General features: G+C 40.6%; 2 protein-coding genes and 1 non-coding gene across 8 annotated transcripts in view; 2 read left to right on the top strand and 1 right to left on the bottom strand.

The window, feature by feature from the left end:
• Positions 1-463: 463 nt before the first annotated feature.
• Positions 464-19826, bottom strand: LOC111644454 (N-chimaerin). The gene is made up of 15 exons (XM_023393355.2): positions 19778-19826; positions 19349-19446; positions 17177-17215; positions 16991-17046; positions 13493-13524; positions 13265-13378; positions 11765-11891; positions 11029-11190; positions 7024-7101; positions 6192-6276; positions 5464-5637; positions 4521-4598; positions 4115-4252; positions 3761-3866; positions 464-3588 (listed from the first exon to the last, which is right to left on the bottom strand). Exons 2-15 carry the CDS (start codon positions 19365-19367, stop codon positions 3417-3419), a joined length of 1380 nt encoding a protein of 459 aa, XP_023249123.1. The 5' UTR covers positions 19368-19446; positions 19778-19826; the 3' UTR covers positions 464-3416.
• A 311-nt stretch (positions 19827-20137) lies between these two features.
• trnai-aau (transfer RNA isoleucine (anticodon AAU)) lies at positions 20138-20211 on the top strand. The gene has a single exon. It is a non-coding gene; the product is annotated as a tRNA-Ile (tRNA).
• Positions 20212-20731: 520 nt separating this feature from the next.
• The window catches only part of LOC111644437 (FERM, ARHGEF and pleckstrin domain-containing protein 1-like), a 50418-nt gene continuing 46978 nt past the window's right edge, over positions 20732-24171 (top strand). For 2 of the 6 annotated variants that reach the window (XM_087170175.1, XM_087170172.1), the window contains exon 1: positions 20733-20950. The gene's annotated coding sequence lies outside the window, so the exon portion shown is untranslated. Of the gene's footprint in view, positions 20951-22678; positions 22870-23396; positions 23416-24171 lie in introns of those variants that run through there. The other 4 variants (XM_087170176.1, XM_023393314.2, XM_087170173.1 and 1 more) reach the window with 4 other exon arrangements.

Here is a 24171-nt window from a genome sequence, read left to right as displayed (position 1 = left end):
AACGAAAATAATCGTATGTTGAAACCTTATAGTACAACGAATGCATTGATTACTTAGATAGGAAGCAATTAAAACACAATGTTTAAAAACAAAGAAGCAAAATATAAATATAAACCCAAGTGTTACAAATTCCTAACAAATGTGTAATTAATCACATTATGTAGGTCCAAATTATGAGGAGTCAACCTTTAGCTTTTCCCCCTTTTCTCTAATCTTTGCTTCTTGGGTGGTTTTACTCTTTGGTTAAACTGCTATTACGTGCAACATGACAGTTGGTCATCAAGTAGATGTTGCCTAATTTTAGAGTGTCATATGGCAATAAAAAAGATTTAAAGGACTTCTGCAATATTACAGCACCACTTATGCATCAATTAAATAAAGAGCTGGTTTTCAAGCATATTCTAATGGGAGCGTATACAGTGTATAAAGCAAGAAATCTTTCGAGATTGAATGAAGTCAGACATTTGCGAACTGAAAGCCATATTTAATAATTTAATTTCACCATGCATAAACCATATAGAAAATACTTTACAGATATGACAATAAAAAAAAAGATATTTCATGATGCCAAGAAAAAAAAAAAAAAAAAACGCAAGTGTCACAGATCACTGAAGGCTCATTAGTTGTAATCGGATTAGTCTGATGAGTTAGTACATGGTTTAATCAGCAGGGCTACATTTCACCCTGAAGGAATGAAAAACAAAGTCAGCACAACAGTAAAAAACAAAGAGCAGGCGATAATCAAAACATAATCAAGATTTGTTAAAATGCTGATGTCACACCCAACCCAGCATGGGTGCGCTTGATTTTGCACAACTGTTACTATGTCTTTGCTTTGCGAAATGGGTCTTGAAGCCTGGTGGGTTGTCGCTGCTTTGCAAATGAAACACATTAGGAATAGTTAATCAGTGACCCCCGACAGAAATGGGGGTAGAAATGAATGAAGACGGTGTTAAGTGTGTTAGTTGAGGTGGGGGTCCATGCAGAAGGCATCCATTCTATACTTCCAACCTTTCAAATGGCACTAGATTCAATAAAAGGAAAAAAAACAAAACATGGCAAATACACTCCTTCATATGACATTTGATTACCATTATCATCCCACAGTTTGTACCCACATCAGAGCACGGTCAAAACATTACAGCAAACCTTCAGTGTGCAATGTTTAGCCGGTACCTGATCTTCACACATCTGTATGGCATCTGCTTACAGATGTCTTGTATTTAGGTAAAATCACAGTCTGCAGACGGGAGAGTTAAACGAGGAAAACAAGTCAAAAATGTATTAACTAAAACTAGAACTCCAACTGGCCTTCTTTACACATGTGTAAGCATTATTATTTTTCACAGTTATATTAAATGGTTGCAGCTGGATATGAAACATGTCAGTGGAGTTACAATATGCCCTCACTGTCAACTAGCACACTGAGGAAGGGAAGCACCAGCACCACTTTAATTGCGAGTAATTAACATTGTGAGTTTCTGTTTTAATGAACTTCTTTGCTTTAATTTTAGGGATGGGACATGACATTAAACTTTCAAATAATCTGGTGTTGAAAACCACCACTGTTGGTACTGGTGCATCCCCACTTTGAGTCTATGAATTATCCCTCACAGGCCAATAAAGCATGTCTCCATCTGTTGAATTGCATCCGGGCAAGCGATCAAGAATTTCAGTTAGTATTTTGAGCGCTAAATCAGTTTCATAACACTGCTTAATTACAATACTGCTTCATAAAAACAACTAACCAAAGCAAAAACAACATAAAGCACTGTTTCACATATTCATGTTTCAAGTCACTTACGATGCGTCCCTCTCTTCACTGTCTGCCTCTGGTGTAATGTTCGATAACTAAAGCTGTCTAAATGAGATCTGAAATGAAAACAAGTTGCCAGACTAATACTGGTAAATACTGTGTGTAATGTCTGGCCATGTTGTCTATGCTGGATTTCTCTCGTTAAACTGTTGTTGGCACAATTTTGTGCCGTATGTTTATGTGTTCACGCCACAGGCAACGAGTAGTAACATTTTGGAGAAATATGACAATTTAATTCCTAGAAGAGGCTAAATTTCAAGAGGTCTGCATGACATTGAATTTTAATTTTCACCTTCAGAAGCAAAGCAGGCAGGTGGAGAAGAGAGAGAGAACACAGGATTGGTTCAGAGATAGAGAAAAAAAATGTTATCATTTAATTTACAGCTCCATCACTGGGTGTAATTACACAGCCACAAAACTGGAAAACATTTCTTCAACAAAAGCTTACAATACGACACTAAAAAGGGTAAGTTGACATTGATTTTCTATATTAGCGACTAAAAAAAAACTATGTTGTTAGTGTAGCATCACTGTATAATTACACATCAGTCGATGGAGCAGAAGAGGGAGCTGTAAAGGAAAGAAAAAGTTTCTAAAAAATAAGGAATGAAAACACAATAGGTCCGAGTCACTTAAGTTCCATTGAGAGGAATGAGTGCGCATTATGGGTGAGTGATTCACTTTTTCCATTCATTCTTTCATTCATTCATCCAGCTGTCTACTGTTATGACGTCAGTGCTTCTTCTTCTTCTCTTGAGGAGGACTAAATGGACACCTTGACACCTTGGAAAGTAAAGAAAAACATTTCTTACGGCCAGGATTTGAGGAAAACATTGGTCATTACATTGATCAGGAAGCAGCATTCTTGAGTCTTCCACAGAAACCATTGGCGACACTTCCTCATTAGCTTGTTGGCAGGCAGAATCATTTGCTTTCTGTAATAAACGCTAACAATGCTAACCCAAGGTTCTTAAGGTAGCTGATTTTCATTAACCTCCAACTTAAAATAAGTATGCTGAGGAAAATTAAAAGTAAAAAAATGTCAAGGCATTCATTTAAGAAAGAGAGGATATTAACATAAAGATGGATCGCAGTGTTTCCCCTACATAAACAAAGTAGTGTTCGTAAGAAAGATAATTATTTATTTCTATCGAGTGACGCTGGAAAATTGTTCTTCCCAGTCTTCAGTGTTCCAGTAATTAGTTTTGTACAGTTTTAACATTACAAATTTTGGAAGCTTCAAGTTCGTTTGGCTAAAATTTTGCTTGTGTTTTACATCAAAAATGTGGGGAAACACTACGTCCATCCATCTACTCCTTCCCTCAAAGCCATTATATGTTTTGAGTCTCCTCTTTTGAGTTGTTTTTTTTTCATTTCTTCTTTGCAAATAGCCACTTCCTTCATTGCTCCTTTTATCCACACAGAAAACAGGTAGTGTCTTTTTTGTCTAGCAAGACGCCAGTCTCGTGTGTCTTGCAGGTTTCTCCTTCATTTTCTTATCAAAAGTCAACAGGTCACTTTTTCTTCCATCTTTTCATAAGAGGACAAATGCATCTTCTCAATTTCTCCTCCTTAGAAGAATGATTTCCCTTCCTTCCTCTCAGAACAACACGTCTTCGTTGGTAATGAGCGTTTCCACAACAAGTCTCTGGTATCGGATGTCGTTGAGCGCCGTCATGGCGTCCAGCTCGGGGGCCCTCATCAATGTTGGGCCAAAGACGATGCCTAGGTTCTCGCTGGACATGAGGTTCTCCTTCTCATACTCGGTCACCCTGGACGGAGAGCAGGGGGAAAGTATGTGTGACGGAGAGTACGACCACAACAGCTCCAAAACATCAAGATCAAGGAATCAAACCCTCGTAATTAAGCTGAATAACAATATCGTTCATATCTACGTGATGAAATGTCGGTGTGAAAGTGAAATCACAGCTTGTGTAGTCAGACCTCTTGAGGTGAGCCATGAGGTATCGCAGTGTCTCGCAGTGAGCTGGCGGCAGCAGCTTCAAGGCCTCGTGGAGAGACTCCAGCCGTTTTTCTGGGTCTGTAATCTCTGCATCACACACACACACACACACACACACACACACACACACACACACACACACACACACACACACACACACAATATAACACTGATTAGATATTGGATCAATTATCATATAATTGCGACAAAAAAAGTGACAAAACACATTTCCCGCATGTTTTTTTACTGATTTATAACATATGCTCAGTGCTGAACTGTTCCTCTATTCATTCCTGCATCTTATGTAATGAGGAACACAAGGCATGGAGACCTACTTGCGGTTTCTATGAAGCGTGGGTAGGCATCATATGTTATGAGGGGGATAGGCAGCTCTCTGAAGTAGAGTTTGAGGGCTCCGGTGATGATATTGATGTCCTCGTAAGCACTTGAGGAAATATCAGCCTTTTCTCCATCTGCAGCGGAAAACAAGAACAATCAGTTGCTTTCCGTCAGAAGGAAACCTGAGGATTAGGGTGCAAGATGAAGAGAGATCTGTCTTCATAGAATCTCTCTGGAGGATTGTATTGATATTTTATTGATAGTAAAAGATACCGCCTCTTATTCTCGTACGGATTCACCTCAAAGAAGATGAGTGAAGTGATAACCAGCTGCTAACCGCTGCAATGTTTGTGCAATGGATGTGTTCAACTGATCAAAAAAACAACAGGGGGAGACACTCACCTCTGTCAAAAGCCAGTTTGACATCTTCAATTAGCTCACTGAAGCCTGATATTCTGTACAAACCCTCTGACTGAAGACCTGGAGGCAGACAAGGACAGTTATAGAATTTTAATTGTAGTGTGCTTAAACATTTCTTTAGGTTTTATTTATTGGCTACAGTTCTGGATAATCAACTAATCATTTAAGACATTGTTTATGTGCCAAAATTCTCTGGTTCCAGCTTCTCAAATGTGCAGTAAATAAATAAATGGAACATCTTTGGACTGTTGGTTTGATTTTAAGGAAAACATTACTTTTTTTTTTTTTACTATTTTATTGAATGTTTAGATCAAACAATGAAAAAAATATCTGCAGATCAATCAGTGATGAAATGAGTAGTTAGCTGTTTGTGCCAATGGAACAGCTTCAGTAAATTAAACTGAAGGTGATACAGAAATAGAGACAGAAGACAGTGAAGATTGATTAGAAGACAAAAAAACAACAACAAGAGAGACAGAAGGGGGAGGGGGGGTGTGTGTGTGTGTGCGCATTCAGCGTCTCCCCTGTTCCAGTCAAGTTCAATCGCTTCAAGTCAGGTGTCTTTATTGATTTCACATATTAGTTTCACTCAGGTCGTGAAATCGTTGTCAATAAAATCCTGTCTGCAGCAGCTCCCCTGTGACCACTCAGGTCGCATGGGGGAGGAATTGCAGCTCTCTCAGTCTATATATATATATATATATATATATATACACACACACACATTCATTTATTCTGCGTGTGTGCATCAAACCATTGAGAGGGTGGGCTGGCACGCACGCACGCACACGCACATCTTGCATACGTATGCCAGCCTCGTAGGTGTTGCAGCAAACAATACTTAAAAGCTTTTTTTGTCAACATTATATAATCACTGACTCATACACACGCACACATTTATATACACACTTGCTGTCTCTCTCACCTCTAGCCTCAATTTCCTGTATGCACATATCAACCACCATGGGCCTCTTGGTGTTGTGGGCTTTGACCAGCGTGGTCAGGTCGCAGCTGTACACCTTCTTGACGTGCCGCAGGTCCGGCTGGCAGTCGTTTGGCACCACTTTGGAGCACTGCTTATGGACATTCAACCCACAGTCTGGCAGAGAGAAAGACAGAGGCGGTTTTACATCACTTTATGTCCACTCACAACCTAAATGTCACTCTTTTAGGCATCTCCTGTAGTTGTATTTACATAAATGCATGCCTGTTTTCCTTTATGCTGCTTTCGGCTCTTTACGCTGCTCTGTATTTTTTGTCCAATACTTAAAGAATAGTAACTAGATTCAATGGTAAAAGTTCCATTTAATCGCAAGCAGTACAGAGGCACAGTTCATCACCCACACACAGTAAAAATCCCACTGCCAGTCTGTTCTTTGGCACCAAATTGAATCTTTTAACATTTAAAATCCGTGATACACTGCAGATGAGTCAACAGCAAAAGTGACTAACTTTAGCCTGCTGTCCCACTTTTGAGTCACGGTCTAAGAGAGAGGAGGTGCAACATGTCGAACACAGTGGAGGAGGAGAAAAGGAGCAGAAATCCAACCTTTTGTGGGATATTTGTGTGGGATAAATCAGAGATTACTGACAGAGCGCGTCATACACTGATGTGTGAGCGAAAAAGAGGATTTGTTTGTGTTTGTGTTTTACCTGCACACTTGACTCCCTGAGCGATGAGACCCCACATGAAATTGGCACAGTACTCACACCAGTGGGGTCCCCTGAATGTATGAACCTGGTAAAAGAGACAGATATAGAGAAAATTGGAAATTTGATATTAAAAAGGCCTTTTTTTACCCTAAAATTCACAACAAATATTACAGCGAACAGATATGGCCAGAAAAAAATAATAAACAGAAAAACATGAGTTAAAATGTGCCAAAATATACACTAAGAACACAGTGAGAAAAATATTCATATAACCCAGACTGGCCACAGTTAAACCTGAATACCAGCAATAACAGGCACTGACAAAAGAACGATGGAGACACAATAGAAGTGCTGAAAGGACACTTAGAAAAATATAGTGAGAACAGAGTTTTAATCTGCCCATTTATTGCACAAATTGGTTCTATATAATGAAATGCTAATGACGTCCATCACATCACTGTGCCCTTTGTATGTATGTGTGAGCGTGTGTGTGTCTGTGTGTTCATCCACATTTCCCTTGAGCTCAGTACACTGTGGCTCTGACCTTTGTGCTCTTTACTAATGGCTGCTTGTAATATGAAAATCTGGGAATATGTAAATGCATAAATGTGTGTTTCTCCATCTGTGTGTGTGTTTGAGTGTGTGTGTGTGTGTGTGTGTGTGTGTGTGTGTGTGTGTGTGTGTGTGTGTTAACACTGAGGTAAATTTGAATAAGACCCCATGTGCTGAATCAGCAACTCTGCCATTTTTCAACACAGACGCACACAGACACACACAGACACACAGACACACACACACACTGGAGGACCGGGGAAGCGAAGGAGTGCCTCACCTTGAAGTTGTGGACCTTCTCGTACTTGGGTGCCAAGTCGCTCTCCCTCAGGGTGGCCCGCCGCACCAGCGACGTGAGCTGCGAAAGGGCAAAAGATCTGATTGGTTGCCAGAAGGTGGAGGCAGGGGAGGTGGGTTTAGAGGGGGCTGGTGCCCGGTTGAGATGGGTTCCCGATCCGGTGCTGGGGTCCGATGTGCTGCCAGAGACTGGCAGGGAGGGAATTGAACCAGCGCTGACATTTAAACCGAGAGCAGCCGTAAACAAAGACCCCTTCTGACTTGTTTCCTTCTCAGCTCGCCTGCGTGATTGCTTTTTACCTCGTTTAATGATGTGCGACTCTCGACTCGGCATTGTGGGACCTGCAGTTTTGGTGGAGGTTTACATCAAATACTGGCTCTGAGACCAAAATCTGAATCCCACTAATAACTACAGTAAGCCAACCAGCATGAAAATGAAAAGAAAAAAAAAGGAAATACACTTAAATAATTAAAAATGACAAAAAATACCCAGAATGATTAATAAAAACAGGAAGAAGTAAATATGGAAAAACAACTGAGCTCACAAATCACGTCAAAGCTCCATCTGACAACAACATCCCAAACCAAGAAGCCAACACAGGACCAATCCTGCGGTCTTAGCACCACAATGATCAGCCAATCAGATTAGCTCTGCATACTGATGGGGCTGCATGGTGCAATTCCAGTTCATAACAAAAAAACAAAAGCCAGAAAGCCTAGCAATAAATCTGTCTGAAGATTAAAAGCACAAAAAGTTCAATAAATATAATTCAATAAATCTTCGCTTCTTGGAAGGTGTTTGCAAAATCCTTCAGACCCGACTGATGCGGCAGAACGAGCATTCCTGTCTCTCGGTCTCGTGTAGGTGAGCGCTTCAGCCCACATGGCTGTGTGTGTGCGTTAATCCGCTTTCCCTCCACACACACTCACCAGGCAGAACCAGTGGAGGAGGGAGGGATAGAGGCGGAGAAAGAAAGAAGAGGAGGGGGGAGGCTGAGCTACGGAGCTGTAATGGATGAATTTAACAGGTCACATTGAGAAGAGAAGGAGCCAATCAGAATGCAGGGATTCTTGTTGTTCGCCACCAATTCTGCCACCTCAATTGTCCCAGGAGAGAAAGAGAAAGAGAGGGAGAGAAAGAATGAGCTGAGAATCAAGCTGTTATTTTATTTATTCGTTCACACTTTTTGTCCCTCTTTGTTTCCCTCCATTCTTTTGTCATTCTACCCGCAACATCTGTCCATTTTTCTTACGACGTTTTCAAATTTCTCTAAATCTTCTCCTCTTCCACTGTAAACAAGCAACAGCAACTGCTGTCATCTGCTTTGTGTGTTGTTTCGACTTCACTACAACACAATCCCACGTCCTTGCATGGCTCTTAAAATCAAAGGCCCTGCTCGTCCATTACTCTAGATCATACAAGTAACATTATATAAAAACAGTTCAAGGCTAAATTTTCACTTTAGAGGTTTCTGGTTAAGTGCCGCCTCTGGTGGGAAGATGTGTTGTCTTGCGTTCTTTGACATTTTTGGGCTGAGCAAACAAGCAGTGGGGATGCATTAAATCCCGTTACTGCGGGAGAGATTCACAGGCTTTCTGCTATGTGACCTTTTACACTGACATACAGTCATGCGAATATTGCTTTATGACATCTTAAGGAGATATCACAACACCAGAAAAAGTGAATTTTTAGCCGCAAAAAAGCCTGTGGAACAAACGACCACATATCCAAATTCACTAATCCTCAGCTCATATACACAGCAAAGTGAATATTTATGACTGGTCATGGTTATTTAATGACTGTTTTCGTTGCATGGGAATGGCGGGGTCGAGGGCCTAACAAAAGAGCACCTCGATTACAGACAGACCTCGAAATAAAGACAAAAAAATAACAGAAAAGGAAAGAGGAAAAAAAAAAAGGTAATTATGTTTAGCAAGGTCATGTACTGATGGAGATATCATCTGTGGCCCTTATATCTCTTCATATAATTTTTTTTTTTGGGAGATTTTATATTATTTTTTCTGTATTATCCGTCAGATCAAATGTGATTTAAAACCTAATTACTAAAATCTCCTGTTACCGCCATCTTTCTCGTCGCCGTCCAGTGAATTCAATCTCATATTAACGCCCTAAAAATTAATTTTTAAAAAGTCATCACCAGAACCACGTCTTTATGACCCCCACGGGGGCCGTAACCCACAATAAACTGTGATTAGCTGTATGAACATATGATATATGTATTTCTCAATGTCTGACTTCCCTACAGAGAGCCACCTCTGGTCTCAATGTCACAGCTGTACTGCTTTGTCTGCAAATCCACCCAATTATGAAAGCACACACGTACACAGGACCACCCCCCATTCCATACACACACACACACGGACAGTGATGTATGAGGTGCTGTGTAGGTGGTCATGCACTGCAGGTCATACAAGGCCTCAGGAGGCTCGGCACTGGTGTAGCAGATAAACGCATTGCACAGACTATACCTACTTCGTTATGAGCCTGTTGGTGTGGACTGTATCACACTGGTGTGTGTGTGTGTGTGTGTGTATATACACATGAGTCTGAGGGTTCTGCAGCAGTTGCCTGAATGGAGCTGCATCTCCTGCCTCGTATTTTCATGCACCTACCTGCACAAACACCCAGCTGCAGGACTGAAATTTACATTAAATGTTTCCCAAGTGATTAGCATCTGAGTTTGCTCCTGCATCATACAGAAACCTCACATCGCCAAATATTGCCACTTTTGTTTTCATCTACAGAAAAAGTCAAGAAATAAAACCCCAACACACACAAAAAAAAAAACTAACTCTAATTACCTCACAGCTTAATGGAAACTAACGAGCCAATCTCAAACTCCATTCTTGAATTCTTAGTAGATAGATTTTGGTGGAGATAGAAGGTTTCTGCAGGCAAACTACTGTTATGTAACTTTACTGCAGAGCCCTTGGCTGGAGGCCATCTCTCCTCTGCAACCATCCTCCTCCTCCTCCTCCTTCTTCTCCTCCTTTAACCATGTTCCTCTACTCTCATCCTTCCATTCTCGTACTTTACATACACAAACTTTCCTTCACCTTTACCCTTATTCTAACTGTCTGCAGGGTTTCTTAAAAATCAATTCTTTACAAACCCTAATTTTTCGATAACATACACTCATATATTATTGTTGCATACTTTTTGCCACATTCTGGAAACGTATCGAAGGTTTATGTGCTAACGATTGCTGCATTATGATTTATGTAACCTTAATTTATGCAGGTAAGGTCCAGTGATTTTAAGAGATTGAGCTATTTTGCATACTGCCTGCAGCATAAATCCACTTCCATAACATTTTGTTCTTACATCTTCTAGACTCAGGCTCATCTCCAACATCAGTTCATCCTATAAATCATCTCAATGTTCATACACATTTTCCACTGTCAGTTTCTGCACTCTCAATTTGGAGATATAAATGATTACTCACTGATTTGAAAGCTTATACTAAAGGCAGGAAAATTAACAGTACACACAGTGTGCTAAGAGACTTGATGAATGATTTAATTTGTCTTATAGGGCTAATTTCAGACTGCGGTTTCCTAACAGGAATATTCTTTGGTCTTTAGCCAATACTATGTGTCAACACGGCTCCATTTCTTATTCAAACCAACTCCCCTCCAAAACCCTTAAGCATTTAGGTCAGTTTGCCAAAAAGTTATGTTAATTGGTGGATGCTTTTGGACAGAGTTCCTATGCAGATTCCATTATTCTTGCAGAGAGTGATGAGTTTCAAAGATATTGATTGTTATTCTGTATAATTTCTGCTGAATGTTTATTAAGCAGCCTCTAAAAGCTACTTCGTATTATTCTATAGGTCAAGATTCTTTGTAAAAGGTGACATATAATTGAATATGTGAACTGTCTGGGACTCGGGGAGAAAGAAAATGCACCAGCTTCTATATTTTGGCCCCACACGACAATTTTCCAAAGTATTTTGTTAAACTTTACCCTCTCCTCTGCGTTGCGTTCATCTTTGGCCGGAGCAGGTCCATCGGGGGCCTCGGGGCTGTGTGGCAGGTGTTTCTTCAGGGTGGGCTCCTGGTTCAGGGTGGTGTAGCCCACGTGCTCATAGATAGGGTTTATGGTCATCTTAGCGATGTACTCCGCTGCCTGACGGATGAGAGGGTAACTTTAAACATGACCATCGACATAGTTTTTATAGTCACTGATTTAAGTCATCAGTGACTACTGGAATGTTTCCGTCTCCCCTGACAGTATGCACGTGACGTGACTGGACCAGAACTAAAACTTGCAATAATATTCTTCATTTTCCAGCACTGCTTTGTTCCTCTTGGTGCTGTCCGATTGTCTGAATAACAAATAAACACTTAATGGGAACCATGTGCTGAAAAAAAAAAGAAAAATGCAAAATGACCTTCTTTCTTCAGGGGTTTTGAAGGAATCTGGGGACTCATGTAATTAAGTAAAGAAGTAGTGATCAAGGGGTATTATGTGCCGAGCTGACTCTTTTTTTGCCTGACAAACAAGAGCTGAATGCTCAAAGTTTTTTGCTGCCATTATGGAAAGCAATTATCCGTAATCATCGACTTTACATTCAGGGATTACAACTATTCAGCCCTGATCAATGGGCCAATCTCTGCTGTACCATTCTCAGACCTTATCTACTACTTTTATGAAGAGAATGACAAAAAGTATCGCTTTAAATGTGGAACATGACGCGTACCTTTGTCTCAATGTACAGCGTGATGAGGCCGTCTGTGACCAGGTCGTGGATGGACTCGAACCTCTTCTCCCCAACAAAGTGCTTCCCGTCATGGTAGAGACGGAAGTTTCTCGTCTGGTTACCAAACCTGGGAATTGATGGAAGAAGAGATTTTGTAGAGTAAGAGGCCAAATAGGCAATAACCTGCCAGTGGCTGGTTACCCGCTACATTGTCTAGGAGAGTCTCTTTTAATTGTAAACTAGAATCACAATTTACAATCACACCCAAAAAAAATGCTGCAACCTTTTACTACAATAATACAGAGTAAAATAAAGTGGCATAGACTCTGTGACAGAAGGACCCGTAACTGGGCCAATACATTATCTGCTCCTCAGTGGACCACAATGAAACCACTGCGAGATAAAACAGCACCATTAAATCATTAACCCAAAATCCAACCTTTCCTTTTCTGCCAACCCAGACTGGGACCCTAGTTTATGAGGGTTTATTTATGGAATGTAATTATAACCACAGGGATGGGAGAAACAGCGAAAGAGAGAGAAACTTGTGCAGGTGGAAGAATGACATGACTATGAATAGAGCAAACTGACCCAAAACTAAATTCAAATTATGCCATGCGCCCATTTAAAAGTGTGACACCTACTCTGAGAAAACGATGGCTCACATTTGAGTAAAACTGACTGCTGATGTAAAATAAAGTTATTTGCTCACAAGGTAACTAGGCCAAGTGAACAGAGTGGCATTAAGGATACAGAAAGACTCCTTTGGGCATGTAAACAACAATCCTCCACACAACTGAAGTGCCTCTGACAAAGACACAAAATCACTACCCGCATTAACGATATTTGGTAGTCACATTTAGGAGATACAGTATGGAGCTAAAGGAAACCGCAGGCTGTCACTTTCTCGCACTTCCCCGTCTCCTCACGAGGAAAGGCTCTCAGGAAGGTGGTGTGTGGAGCCATGTGAGCTAAGAGATGAGCACCTCTGAGCAGCTTAAAGCTTGACTGCTGCATTCACTGTGGGGGGGGGGGGGGCTGAACCCTCACACCTCACAACACCTGGGGCCTGTACACACACGATCAGACATGCTCAACGTTCACAAAGCACCACAGCTTCTCTCTTTCTTGCCTTGACACATGAATACGTGTGGGCACGGGCAAAGGTGTTGGAGGTCAGTTCACATGAAGTCTTCTCCAAGTAAGGGCAAAGCAAAATATCTCAAAATGCAATTTCCTTAGCAGATTTTACTATAAATTGGCAGTTGATAAAATTAAAATATCGATATTTCTCCAGTCTCTGGCAGATTTGCTAGACCTGATATTCCAGACTCTAGTTGGGAGGTGCCTATTTTCCTACTTGTGATGGTTCCTTCTCTAATAAATGTATTAAAATCCCTAGCTCCAGAACTTAAGCCTATACCGATCCAGTGGCACCAGTGAGCTCACATTTGTTCTTGATTGTCTGAGTCTCCCTAAATTAGCCAAACACAGACATACCTCAGAGCCAGTGTGTATGTGCCCGGCTGTCTCTGACTCTCTCTGATGAGGTAGCTGCCTTCGGCCTGACTCAGTAACTGGTCGGCCTCTTCTCTGGAGATCATCCCATGGTACCTGGACGAAAGAAGACAAATATATTTGGATTCAAACTTTCCTCAATCCCTGAAATGCACTGACAACTGGCAACATGCCTGATGTAAATGACAAATACAGAGAAATCCAACTTACTCTCTCCCATAGTATTTAGGTCGATTGTCCACCTGCAGGGAAAAGAAAAATACATAGAGTGAAAAACCAATTATTTTAAATGGTTTTAGTACCATAAAATGTTCCTCACTCTCAGAAGACTGTAAATGTTCCTTTTGAATCATATAACAAAAGGTAAATTTTAGATTTATATACAAGCTTATATGCTTACAACCACCCTTAGGCTAGGTGTGAAGGTTCATTGTTATGCTGGTATGAGCTATGAGGAAAACCGTACCTAGGTAGTCGGTTAGTTTATTGACTTAAATATCACAATACAAAAATATCCATCAACTCCACATCAAATAAACACACTGGGTCCAAACACAATTCAATTCTGTCAACACATTGATACAATAACATACAATATCATATCACACAGTACAATAGCAGGCCATTCATAAACCCCCCCCCACACACACACACACACACACACACACACACACACACACGCACAAAAACAACAATATAGTGTGTGAAATGCCAATGGCTCTAAGATGATACAAACTGTGAGCTCTTGCTAAATATTTTCACAGACTTTGGCACATTTTCTGGACTTGAATGTAAACCTCGCTTGGCACCCGGCGTGCGTCTGTGTTCGTGAGTGTGTGGGCGCAGAGGATATTGCACGAGTCAGATAAAAAAGCTGAACATTGTGTTGCCCTCAACAAAACTGCTGTCGAGCCAATAAATCAACAAAGACCCAACAGACAGCGGTGAATATTAATTTGGATGGTGTGTGTGTGTGTGTGTGTGTGTGTGTGTGTGTGTGTGTGTGTGGTACTGTATAGGAGCAGTCCACTTTTCACAGATTTGTCATGATATGCATTGGACAAATTTCAGCACAATGAATGTAATCAAATGTGGTCAGGGTGGTTCAAGTTGGAGAGGACGTACGCTACCCCCATGTTATCAGCCGTGCATGTGCACCTCTGGACACCGACCAGAATTCCTCTGAGGCCTAACACCCATTACTAATGCTCAACACACATCCTTGACTGCACATTACGGAGTGCTGAGCTTGAGGGGGAAGAACTGTTTGAACACATTTTCAGCCACGCACTGAATATACAGTGTATTTTGATTGCAATGATGAAATAAATTGGTACACGGTGAAATGGTGGGCATGGCACAACCTGGAAGCAAGAGTTTATTCTCAATGTTGGTGTATCAATTTAGGCTAATTCTTGGACATCCCGTGTTAAATGTGTAGCTGACAACTCATTCTAGCAGTCAACAGTCAAAATTTTGCATGTTCAAAGAGTTCATGTCTGTGGTGGATCACTCAAAGACACTCAGCAAGTCATTATGGGAGGAAAGTGTCAGCTCACAACAAAACACAAGCAAGCTATTATTACTCAGGCTTATGGACAGATTGACAAATAATCTCAAGTAATTTTGAGCAACAGCTGTCTAGAAACTGGAAGGAACTTATTCCACACCCTGACAAAGGGCGCACATCCTGAACTTTTATACGCCCTGAGGCTGGAACAATGGACACAGATTTTAGTTTCACTACCAAGCCAATTAACTATTCATCTTTTGAGATTCTTTTCGATGAAACATTTCAGATAAAAATGTCTGTTGCAATTTTCCAGAGACCATTGTGAGACCATGTTATCGCTCATTTTGTCTGAACAAGCCAAACCAAAATATATTCAATTTAATTTAATTAGTGCACTGTTTTAATTTTTAAAAATGTACCTCTTCTTCTTCGGGCTTAAGGACAGTCTAGTCTCTGTACTCATTTATGCCACCATGTCACTGACATACCATAAATTAAAAAGTACCAGCCATGGATAAGTGCTTACTGGTGCATCATTAAATCACATATGGCTGAACTCCCAGCTGACAACATGGGGCTGGTGGTAGCAGGAGGGGTGGGTGTCCTCCACCCCGTCTGTCCGCCAGTCTGCTGCTTTTAACTGGGTCAGCACCGACTACCTGACCAGGCCAGGGGCATCAAAACCAACAGCTGTTCATTTAACATCTATACACGCACACACACACACACACTTACACATCCTAATATCCATCCTAAGAGGACTGTCTTTTACAGATTAACACACACAAACACCAGACACACTACCCCCCCCCCTAATCCCCATTGGTTTGCCCCAAACCATATACATAAGCACATCTGGTGGTTGAATGAATTGAAAGCATTTTCTTACATTTCCTATGTTGAACAATCAATTGATTATTAAAAAAAAAAAAGTGTCAGATGTATCGATAATGGAATTAATCAGCGGTCGCAGCCTTACAGTTATGATGGAATAATATGATCTTGTCCAAGGTTTTCTGTTTGTACACTTGACTACTTGCTTGCTTTACCAGGTTAGTAATCCAGTCTTGATATTTACGATATAATTATATATATCGTAAATATATATTTTTGCCTCCCCAGTACATCTGTGTATCTCGCTTTATTAGCTTTTTACTATTCTCAGTTGCTTTTAAGTGTATAAAGCAGACAGTCCAGAGTACTGTAAAGTGACAGTGTTAGACTGTGACTGCCCGAGGCTAGGACACAGCCGCTGCTAACTAAACCTACTCCAACATTTACATGAAGACGTTCAGATTGTTATATTCATGTTGCTTTGATTAGAATTAAAGCCCAACACTTGAACTAAAACAAGTTTTCACCCAAAGTGACGTTTAATTGCTTTTAATAACAGTAGACCTACTTTTACCAACATAACATTGTGTGCTGTGTTTAGCATTTTCAGATCACGGCTATAGACGGTTTAACAGATGCTTTCCCTGAAGACAATGGATTTGTTGAAGTACAGCAAAAACAATCAGCCCTGCTACAAGCCGAGTCAGCAAATACACTCTCTGAGGAGGCAGAAACAAGCATTAACGCATATAATCACACGCATACACCAACAATGTTCAGCTCGCTTGAAGCTTGATCCACACCAGTATTGTTTCAGTTGGTTATTATCACATTGGCCTGCCAAGATCAGAAATTGTATGTGTTTTTATGAAATACACAATATGCTTTAGTGAGGGTTTGGGCTTAGGGTTTAATTCAAATGACACATCTGTTTGAGCAAGTACGCTTACAACAGCTGTAATGACACCTGTGCTCAAATCTTCTGCTTGTCATTCAACCTACATTTTTATGTGTTAACCCAAAACAACACAAGGTATTTTTGCTGTAGCATGTGACAGCCCATCCAATTTTTTTGTATTCATAAACTATCAACTATTATCTACTGTATGTCAGCTCCTTAGTCTTTGCACAATTTTATGCTCCAATTTTCTGGGACATGTGAGGTTTTTGGAGAAGTCGTTTGGGTTCATTTAGTTTTTAACATTGAATACTAGCTACCACTATGTCTTACTGCTCAGTGATGCATGGAAATTTGTACTCTATGATAAATAGGGTTTCCTTATCCAACCTTTTTTTTATAATTTCAGACATTTTCTCAAGAAAAACACGGACATAACGATTAGAAGGAAGTGTGTTCTTACCTCACAGGTGCAGGTGACTCTGCGTGGGTGAGGTGCCTCCTGCTGGAGCTGGTACACTGAGGCAGAAAAAAACACAATGATTCATCAGCAAAAAGTATGTTACCTCCATGAAGCAAATAATGGTAAATGTTAAAGTTTAAAAAGGTTATAATCAGGATAATAACACAATGTTCCATTGATACTTACAATAAGACTTCCACACCGGTGGCCTGTATTCATCATGATCTGAAAACAGAAAAAGTACAATGGATTAAACAGTTGCAATATTACTCAAACTTTGTTTCCTTTGCTACAGTGCCCCCAAGTGGAGAAAATATGATAGTGCTCTGTGCTGCTTTTATCTGACTGTTCTGTGTCTCATTTTTGATATGAAACATAAACCAGATAAGACCGGTTCAGGACTGACTCAATTCATCTTCTTTTTGATATTAAATTCATTTAGTAATAGATGGTGAGTATTCGAGAATTCATGGGGAGCTTAATGTGCAAACGGAGATAGAGATTTTACATTCAATCTATCATGCTCAAATACTGGTTTAATAGGTGAACAGTTTGGAGCGATCACACGATTCTCAAGGCAAAACACTGAAACCGCTGAAGGCCATTTTGCAATTATTGCCAAATAAACAAGCTAAACAGCTGAATGTGTAAAAAAAGAAAAAAAAAAAGAAAAAAAAAAAGGTGTTTACACTGACAGGAAGAGATATGAAGTCATAGCATAGATTCATTAATATTGTGTTGCAGACAGGATGGCTCATAAGTGATCTCTCTGTGCAATGTGTATTTTTCTTTTGCTGCTGTACCCTCAGGCCTACTCCTTTTAAATCAATTATAGAAAGAAATCAACATTATAGCAGAGTTTCCTTGTTGATTATTCAGCTGTAGTAGACCATAAACAACACCGACATTAATATTTGACTAAATGCAACTCAAACAGAAGCATTTTAGCCCCAGGCGCTAATTTGGGGTTTGGCTGAACTCTGCAGTAGCTACTGAACATTTCCAAATTTCCACTCATATCTGGCACTGCGAAATCCTTTCAGGTGCCCATTCACATTCTGTGCTGTATGCATTTATGGCTGCATTTGCAACATTTAATACACAACTTTATAATTTAAAAAGTATTAATTGGGTTTAACACCGCATATACTAACATGATAGCAAATAAAAGCCCTTTTGTGTGTGTTTTGCTTCTTCTTATATGTAAAATACCAATACTGTGCTTCCATTCTTTATCTGCTACAAGTTGCCTAATGCCTCCTTCCAAACTACATAAAATTACAATCATAACTGCAATTTAACTATAAATGTCCGCAGCCATTTCTACACTGACAGACCAACTCAAATTAATATAAGATTATTATAAATGAATGTAAGACTCTGCTGTCATTTTGCCAGCATCTTGCAAATTCAGATATACGCTGTCTTCCACCTTCTCCGCAGACCACACGCATAAAACTAACAGCCTGTTTCCTGTCTTGGTGTACTTTGTGCTCACTCCACAAGCCTTATCTGTTCAACACTCGTCGTCCCGGTATCCTGTCTTCAAAATAACTTCAAATCCTCCCCGGTTAAGTGTCTCACCCTCCTTCTCAAGGCAACACTCACTCACAGCCTCACTGATAGACACACTAATAAGAAAGCAGACATAACATATCAACTGCTGTCACTCAGTGTCTGCAACAGCACTGAAGTAAAGCCTGCACAGTTGTGATACATTGGTGCTACACTTGAGCATTTCTATTTGAACGTTCACCACACAACATTTTTGAGGGAAGTATAGGACTTGTCACTTATTCTGTCCATAGTTTCTTTGCAGATTGAAGTTCTACGATAAAACCATTAAATACGATGCCCTACTTTAGAATAATTCAACAGGAAATACAGGGAAGACCTGTTGAAGCATGTGTACCAACAAAATTTTTATCCAAAAAATAGTACTCATTTTACATATTACTCAAGTATTGCTGTGTAAGCACTACTGTGGGAACATTTAATATATAAAAATGCATCAAATTTTATAAACTGATCCTGAATATGGTGGAGTAGGAAGCAGACAACATTTGCCTCTGCCATAAGGTGGAGCAGTAGTATGAAGTTAAATAAAATGGACATACTCAAAAATGCACTTAGGCATAGTATTTGAATAAATGGACTTCTACTTAAGCTACATGACCACTTGATTACACAGGATTTCTACTCCCCTATCCCAATTTATATGACATATATAAGAGAGACATGAATATAATAATTGGTATATAACATTGGTCTGTGGACAAATAAAAAACACACAAACACACCATTAACACAGTCATATTAAACCACAGTGGACATTATCTAAGGTGTGATGCTGCTTACCAAAGACATTTAAGGCCATCTTGACTCTCTGATATGATGATGAACAATTAACCAGCAGATCCAAATTTCCAGTAAAAGGGACCCGCTTAGTTTAAATCCTGAAAGTGAACACCAAAAAAAATGAATAAGTTTAACTAATCAACCACTGGCTGTGGTGAGCTAACCAGGCTGGGGTGAAAACAGCTGAGTAACGATAAACAACAATACATGATCCTGCTCAGATTATGAGAGAGCTAACGTTAGCGGGCTCGCTCAGTGTTACTTTAGTTGCCAGGCAAAACCGAAGATAAAAAGGAACCGACTTGATATTAAAAGGAAAACATTTGCACTATAACACAATGAAAGTGCAACGACGACGGCTTTATAATAGTGTGAAACGGTGCACTGATTCATTAATCTAACGGTAAGCTAATAATACGTAGTACTCACATTCACATCCATTCTGCATTGTGGTCGCCATCTTGCTGGGTCACGTGAGCAGTCTCGCCCTCTCTCCAGGGTAGCTATGGCAACGGACCTTGCTCTTTCCACTTCCAACAACAGACGTCGTCGGTCATTCCCGATTTAAAGTTGTTTTTGTTTTTTTTATTACGATATAGTTAACTTAAGTCGTGTTATTATTGAGTGTTATGGCTAATATATTTTTTGATTTATTAATTGATTGATTAATTATTTAAGTTTGATTTTAAGTTGAGTCATCCGCGCTCTTAAACTACCAAATCAATCATAGCGAAAACACTGACACTGATTTTATATTAAGAAATGAATGTATTTGCTCGTACTACCTATGGCCGGTTAGCTCAGTTGGTTAGAGCGTGGTGCTAATAACGCCAAGGTCGCGGGTTCGATCCCCGTACGGGCCAACTAGTTTTCCTTTTCTACCTCATCCTCAGGTTCCCTGAGCACAATACGATTTAGTTATAGGTAATACCGAATTGGCACTGTGTATTTATTGTGCCACTTGTGTAATATAAATACATTTACACGAGTACTATTCTAACGTACGTTTTTAAGCACTCCATTTGTATTGTATTTCCATTTTATGCTTGTGATATTTCTGGTAAAGAGGGGCCAATTTCAACTTCTTAACACACTGCTGGCTAGTTTAATCTGTCATAATTAATGACTTGATTTTCATTTTGTTTTAATAATCTGAATCTGTAATTGTATTAATTACAAATAAATTTGCATCCAAAATGAAGAGGAGTTAAGGTAAAAAGTAGCATAGAAATATTCTAGCCAAATAAAAAGCCAAATCCTCAATTTCCCCAACCCACCGTGTGATGGCGATGTCGCGCCGCCATGGTCGCACTTTCTCTCCGCCTGATTGTAGTGCCGAGGTGCCCGTGCTGGAGGCGGTGTGTTTCGCTCTTCATTGTTTAAGTGGAAAGCTCAATGCTCGGTTTCCCACATTTGTTTCAATGGCTACCACATAGAAACCACGTCCCACCTGAGAGGGAGCGGTTTAGCTGCGAAGAGAGAGAGACACAGAGGGACTACCGAGTCAAAACTTAACCGCATGACCGCACTGTGTGGGATTTACCGTCTGCACTGCAAATAAAAGCTCTTACGGACAATCTGTGGATCCTGAGGAAAGAGGGGGTAAGGAAATCATGCTATCCGGATTATGAAGCGACTTACACGTAGCCTTTCTGGTCTTCCTTACATAGTGCACATTTGTGCTCAGAAACATCCAGATTTGCTGTTCCCAGTTAAGACTAAACGCTTTGGCTTCTATAGGCAACAGTGATGTTTGATGAGCCCGATATCTGAGGTATAAGCTCGCTTCGATTCCAGCCTGTACATTTTCCTAATCGGCTGAGCTTCAGGAGGTCCACCAGAGCTTCTCTTACTGTAAGCTTAATGACAGACAAGAATAGCCTTCTCCAGTAAGTGCTTTAAACATGTATATGTGTTGCAACATTTTCACACGTTTTACAGGTTTGTAGTTTTAAACTGGCAAATACTTTGGTTTTATCTTTAATATTGTGGGTTTTTTTTAAAGCTTCTCCTCTCAGTTACTCCCTTGTGTTTTGTGGTTAATGCTTCTCCATTCACCAAACCCTACAATGGCCTGCCCATGCACATTCATATTGAGCAACACACACACACACACACACACACACACACACACACACACACACACTAGTGCAGTCTCTTGAGTGTGAGCAGGTTGCTTTAGCCTACTGACACCTTTGCTGTGGCCTAAAGGATTACACTGCTAACCTACATTCAAGCGTTTGCACTTTGCCAACTGTACTTTGTGTGTGTGTGTTTGTGTGTGTCTTTTTAAATGTGCTTTATCTTGGTGTTTCACTTGACAAAGCTTCTGAGTGCATGTATGTCCTGCAGTATATTACTCCCACTCGGTGCTTGGTATTGTCAGAGGCAAACCTTGACCTACCACCCATCCCCTGGGAAATATATGCACGGCACCTATCGAGTGTCAGCATCAGCTGACAAACAAATCCCTTTCTTTTATAGATCTCTGGAGAGCACAGGCTCTTTTTGCACCCCCTCCTGTTGGCGTGAGGTCAGAGCATAAGGTCAGTGGGGAAGCAGCACCCCTGATCAGCATCGTCTTGCTCATACATTTTGCTAATGGTTGCTGGAGCATTGGTGTTGAGATCTAAGCTGTATCTGCCCTGCTGCCCATTCACTTTAGCAATCAATAACACAGCCACAACGCCAGTAGAATTGGTTTTACTCTCTCCTTTCTTGCACACACACATACACACAACCTCAGAGTAGAAATTCCCCTGAGGGCAGTAGAGCAGCTTAATGGTTCCACCAGTGGAGAGTGTCACCTTGATAAAACGTGGTATCTGGCACAGCCATTGATCTGCCAATGACCGCAGGAGTAAGCGTGCTGTGTTGTAGCCTTGATCTCTTTTACACCCCCCCACACACACACACACACACAAAAAAAATAGTTACGCAATCTCCATGTGAATATTCCTGCCATTTTAATGTAATGTCAGATTTAACCTGCAGTGTGTGCTGTCTTGATTTATTTCAAAATAGTCGGAACTGCTGATTCTTAATAACAGAAATATAAAAACCAGATTTGTAATAGTGCTTTCTGTGTAGACACACACAAACACACACACTCACATCCGAATCCCAGGGCCTGGCTTCCCTCTCGCAAGCTCTTGGGAAACTTTCAACTAACACCAGTTCAAAGGCTGGTTGAGAGGCCTTGGTCCCGCTGCTGGAAGCTCCCACAGTAGCGTCCTTTGTGCCTGTGCGACCAGCTCGTTCTGTATTCCTCTCTTGCTCAACTAACTCCATGTATAATCCTCCTCCCATCCCCTACGGACGAGATGAGGAAATTTCTGCTTCCAAACTGTCACTCATTTAGATTTATGTCGTTACGAAATTGATCCAACAGCTCGCATGTTTTGCTCGAGGTCTTAAATCAGCACAGTCAGCATTTATGATTGTGTTCCTGAGAGAAAACATACTGGAAGATCTGTGGAAGAAGCTGAATTGTGTCCTGGTACCTTGTCGGCTTCTTGTTGGTGAGTTCGTGTTGAGAGAATGTCTGCAGAATATGATCTACTGATGTTTGTCAGGGTAATTGGCACCTGTCTGTTAGTGGATGATTAGGTAGAGCTATAAAAGTGGCTCTGAGTTGACACTTGTTTTGCTTTGAAGTGTGACACAGGGAAGAAAAAGCAAGTAGGTAACCCAAAGTCAGTGAGTGTAGGGTTTCAAAAAACAGATTGTTCAAGCACTGGAGTGGCGAAACTCCTTTTTGTCTCAGTCTCTGGCTAATACTGAACTACTAATAAACAGCTGAGGTGAGTTTTCATCTCAGAGCAGTATGGAAATGAATGCTCCCACAGGTGTAATGAGTAACCTGACTGTCAGGTCCCTTTTTATTGTCCAATCACTTCCTTGGCCGGGGATCCAGTTTCCAGTTTCAGCTTTTGTCACTGAGGTGAAGAGAGTTGCTCGTTTGTGTGTGCAGGTGGAGGGATTAGTAAAAGATAATGTCTTTTCTATGTCTGTGTCTGTTGTATAACCTTGCTGTGAAAGATTAGGTTCGGCGTGAGAGCACAAAGGTAAACCAATAAAAAGTCGTCTATGTTAGTCTATAGTTACTATGCAAATTCAGAACGTTGTCTATGTTTTTCTTTGTGTAAGTTTTGTTAATTGATTGACGAAGAAGAAGTTTGGTTTGTAAAATGTCAGATAAGAACTAAAACTCTCTTTTCTGATGCTCAACGATATTTAATTTAATGGTATAAAACAGAGGAATGTAGCAATCCCTCACGGTGGAGACTCTGGAACCAGTGTCCAGAATTGATTTCATAATAGTTCAGGTCAGTTTTCTCTCTGAACAGACAGTTTTCTCTCTGAACAGACACCTTCTTCCCGGAGTAGATGGTGAGCAGAGACTTCAACCATAAACCTCCCGTCTCAGCCTTGCAGAGAAAAGTGTCCAGCACTCGGTAGATTTTAGGATAGTCTGCAGAAGACCACAAATTATACACCGGGGTTTATTCTCCAAATTTGGGCAAAAGAAAGCTGTATTTCTCAGGCTTTGGACTCGGACAGCCTCATCAACCTGATAACATACTTTAATGTGGTCTTGAAATATGGACCTTGAATGCCTTGCTGACAGCTCTTACACAGGGTGGATGTTTGCCATCACGTAGGTCATCCCAGTTCACTCAGTGCACCACCCATCTGCTCCTAAACGTTTAGAAGTATCTGTTTATTCCTGGTCAGGAGGGAATGGCTTATTTTTTTTACTGTAGCCCCACGGATACTGGACTTTTGAGGCCGATATTTGGGAGTCTGAAAAAATGTGATTT

Source organism: Seriola lalandi, unplaced genomic scaffold, assembly GCF_002814215.2.
Source record: "Seriola lalandi dorsalis isolate HSWRI2012SDOR001 ecotype SW California unplaced genomic scaffold, Sedor1 jcf7180002054933, whole genome shotgun sequence".
Lineage (NCBI taxonomy): Eukaryota > Metazoa > Chordata > Actinopteri > Carangiformes > Carangidae > Seriola > Seriola lalandi.
This window is presented reverse-complemented; position numbering and strand designations above follow the sequence as displayed.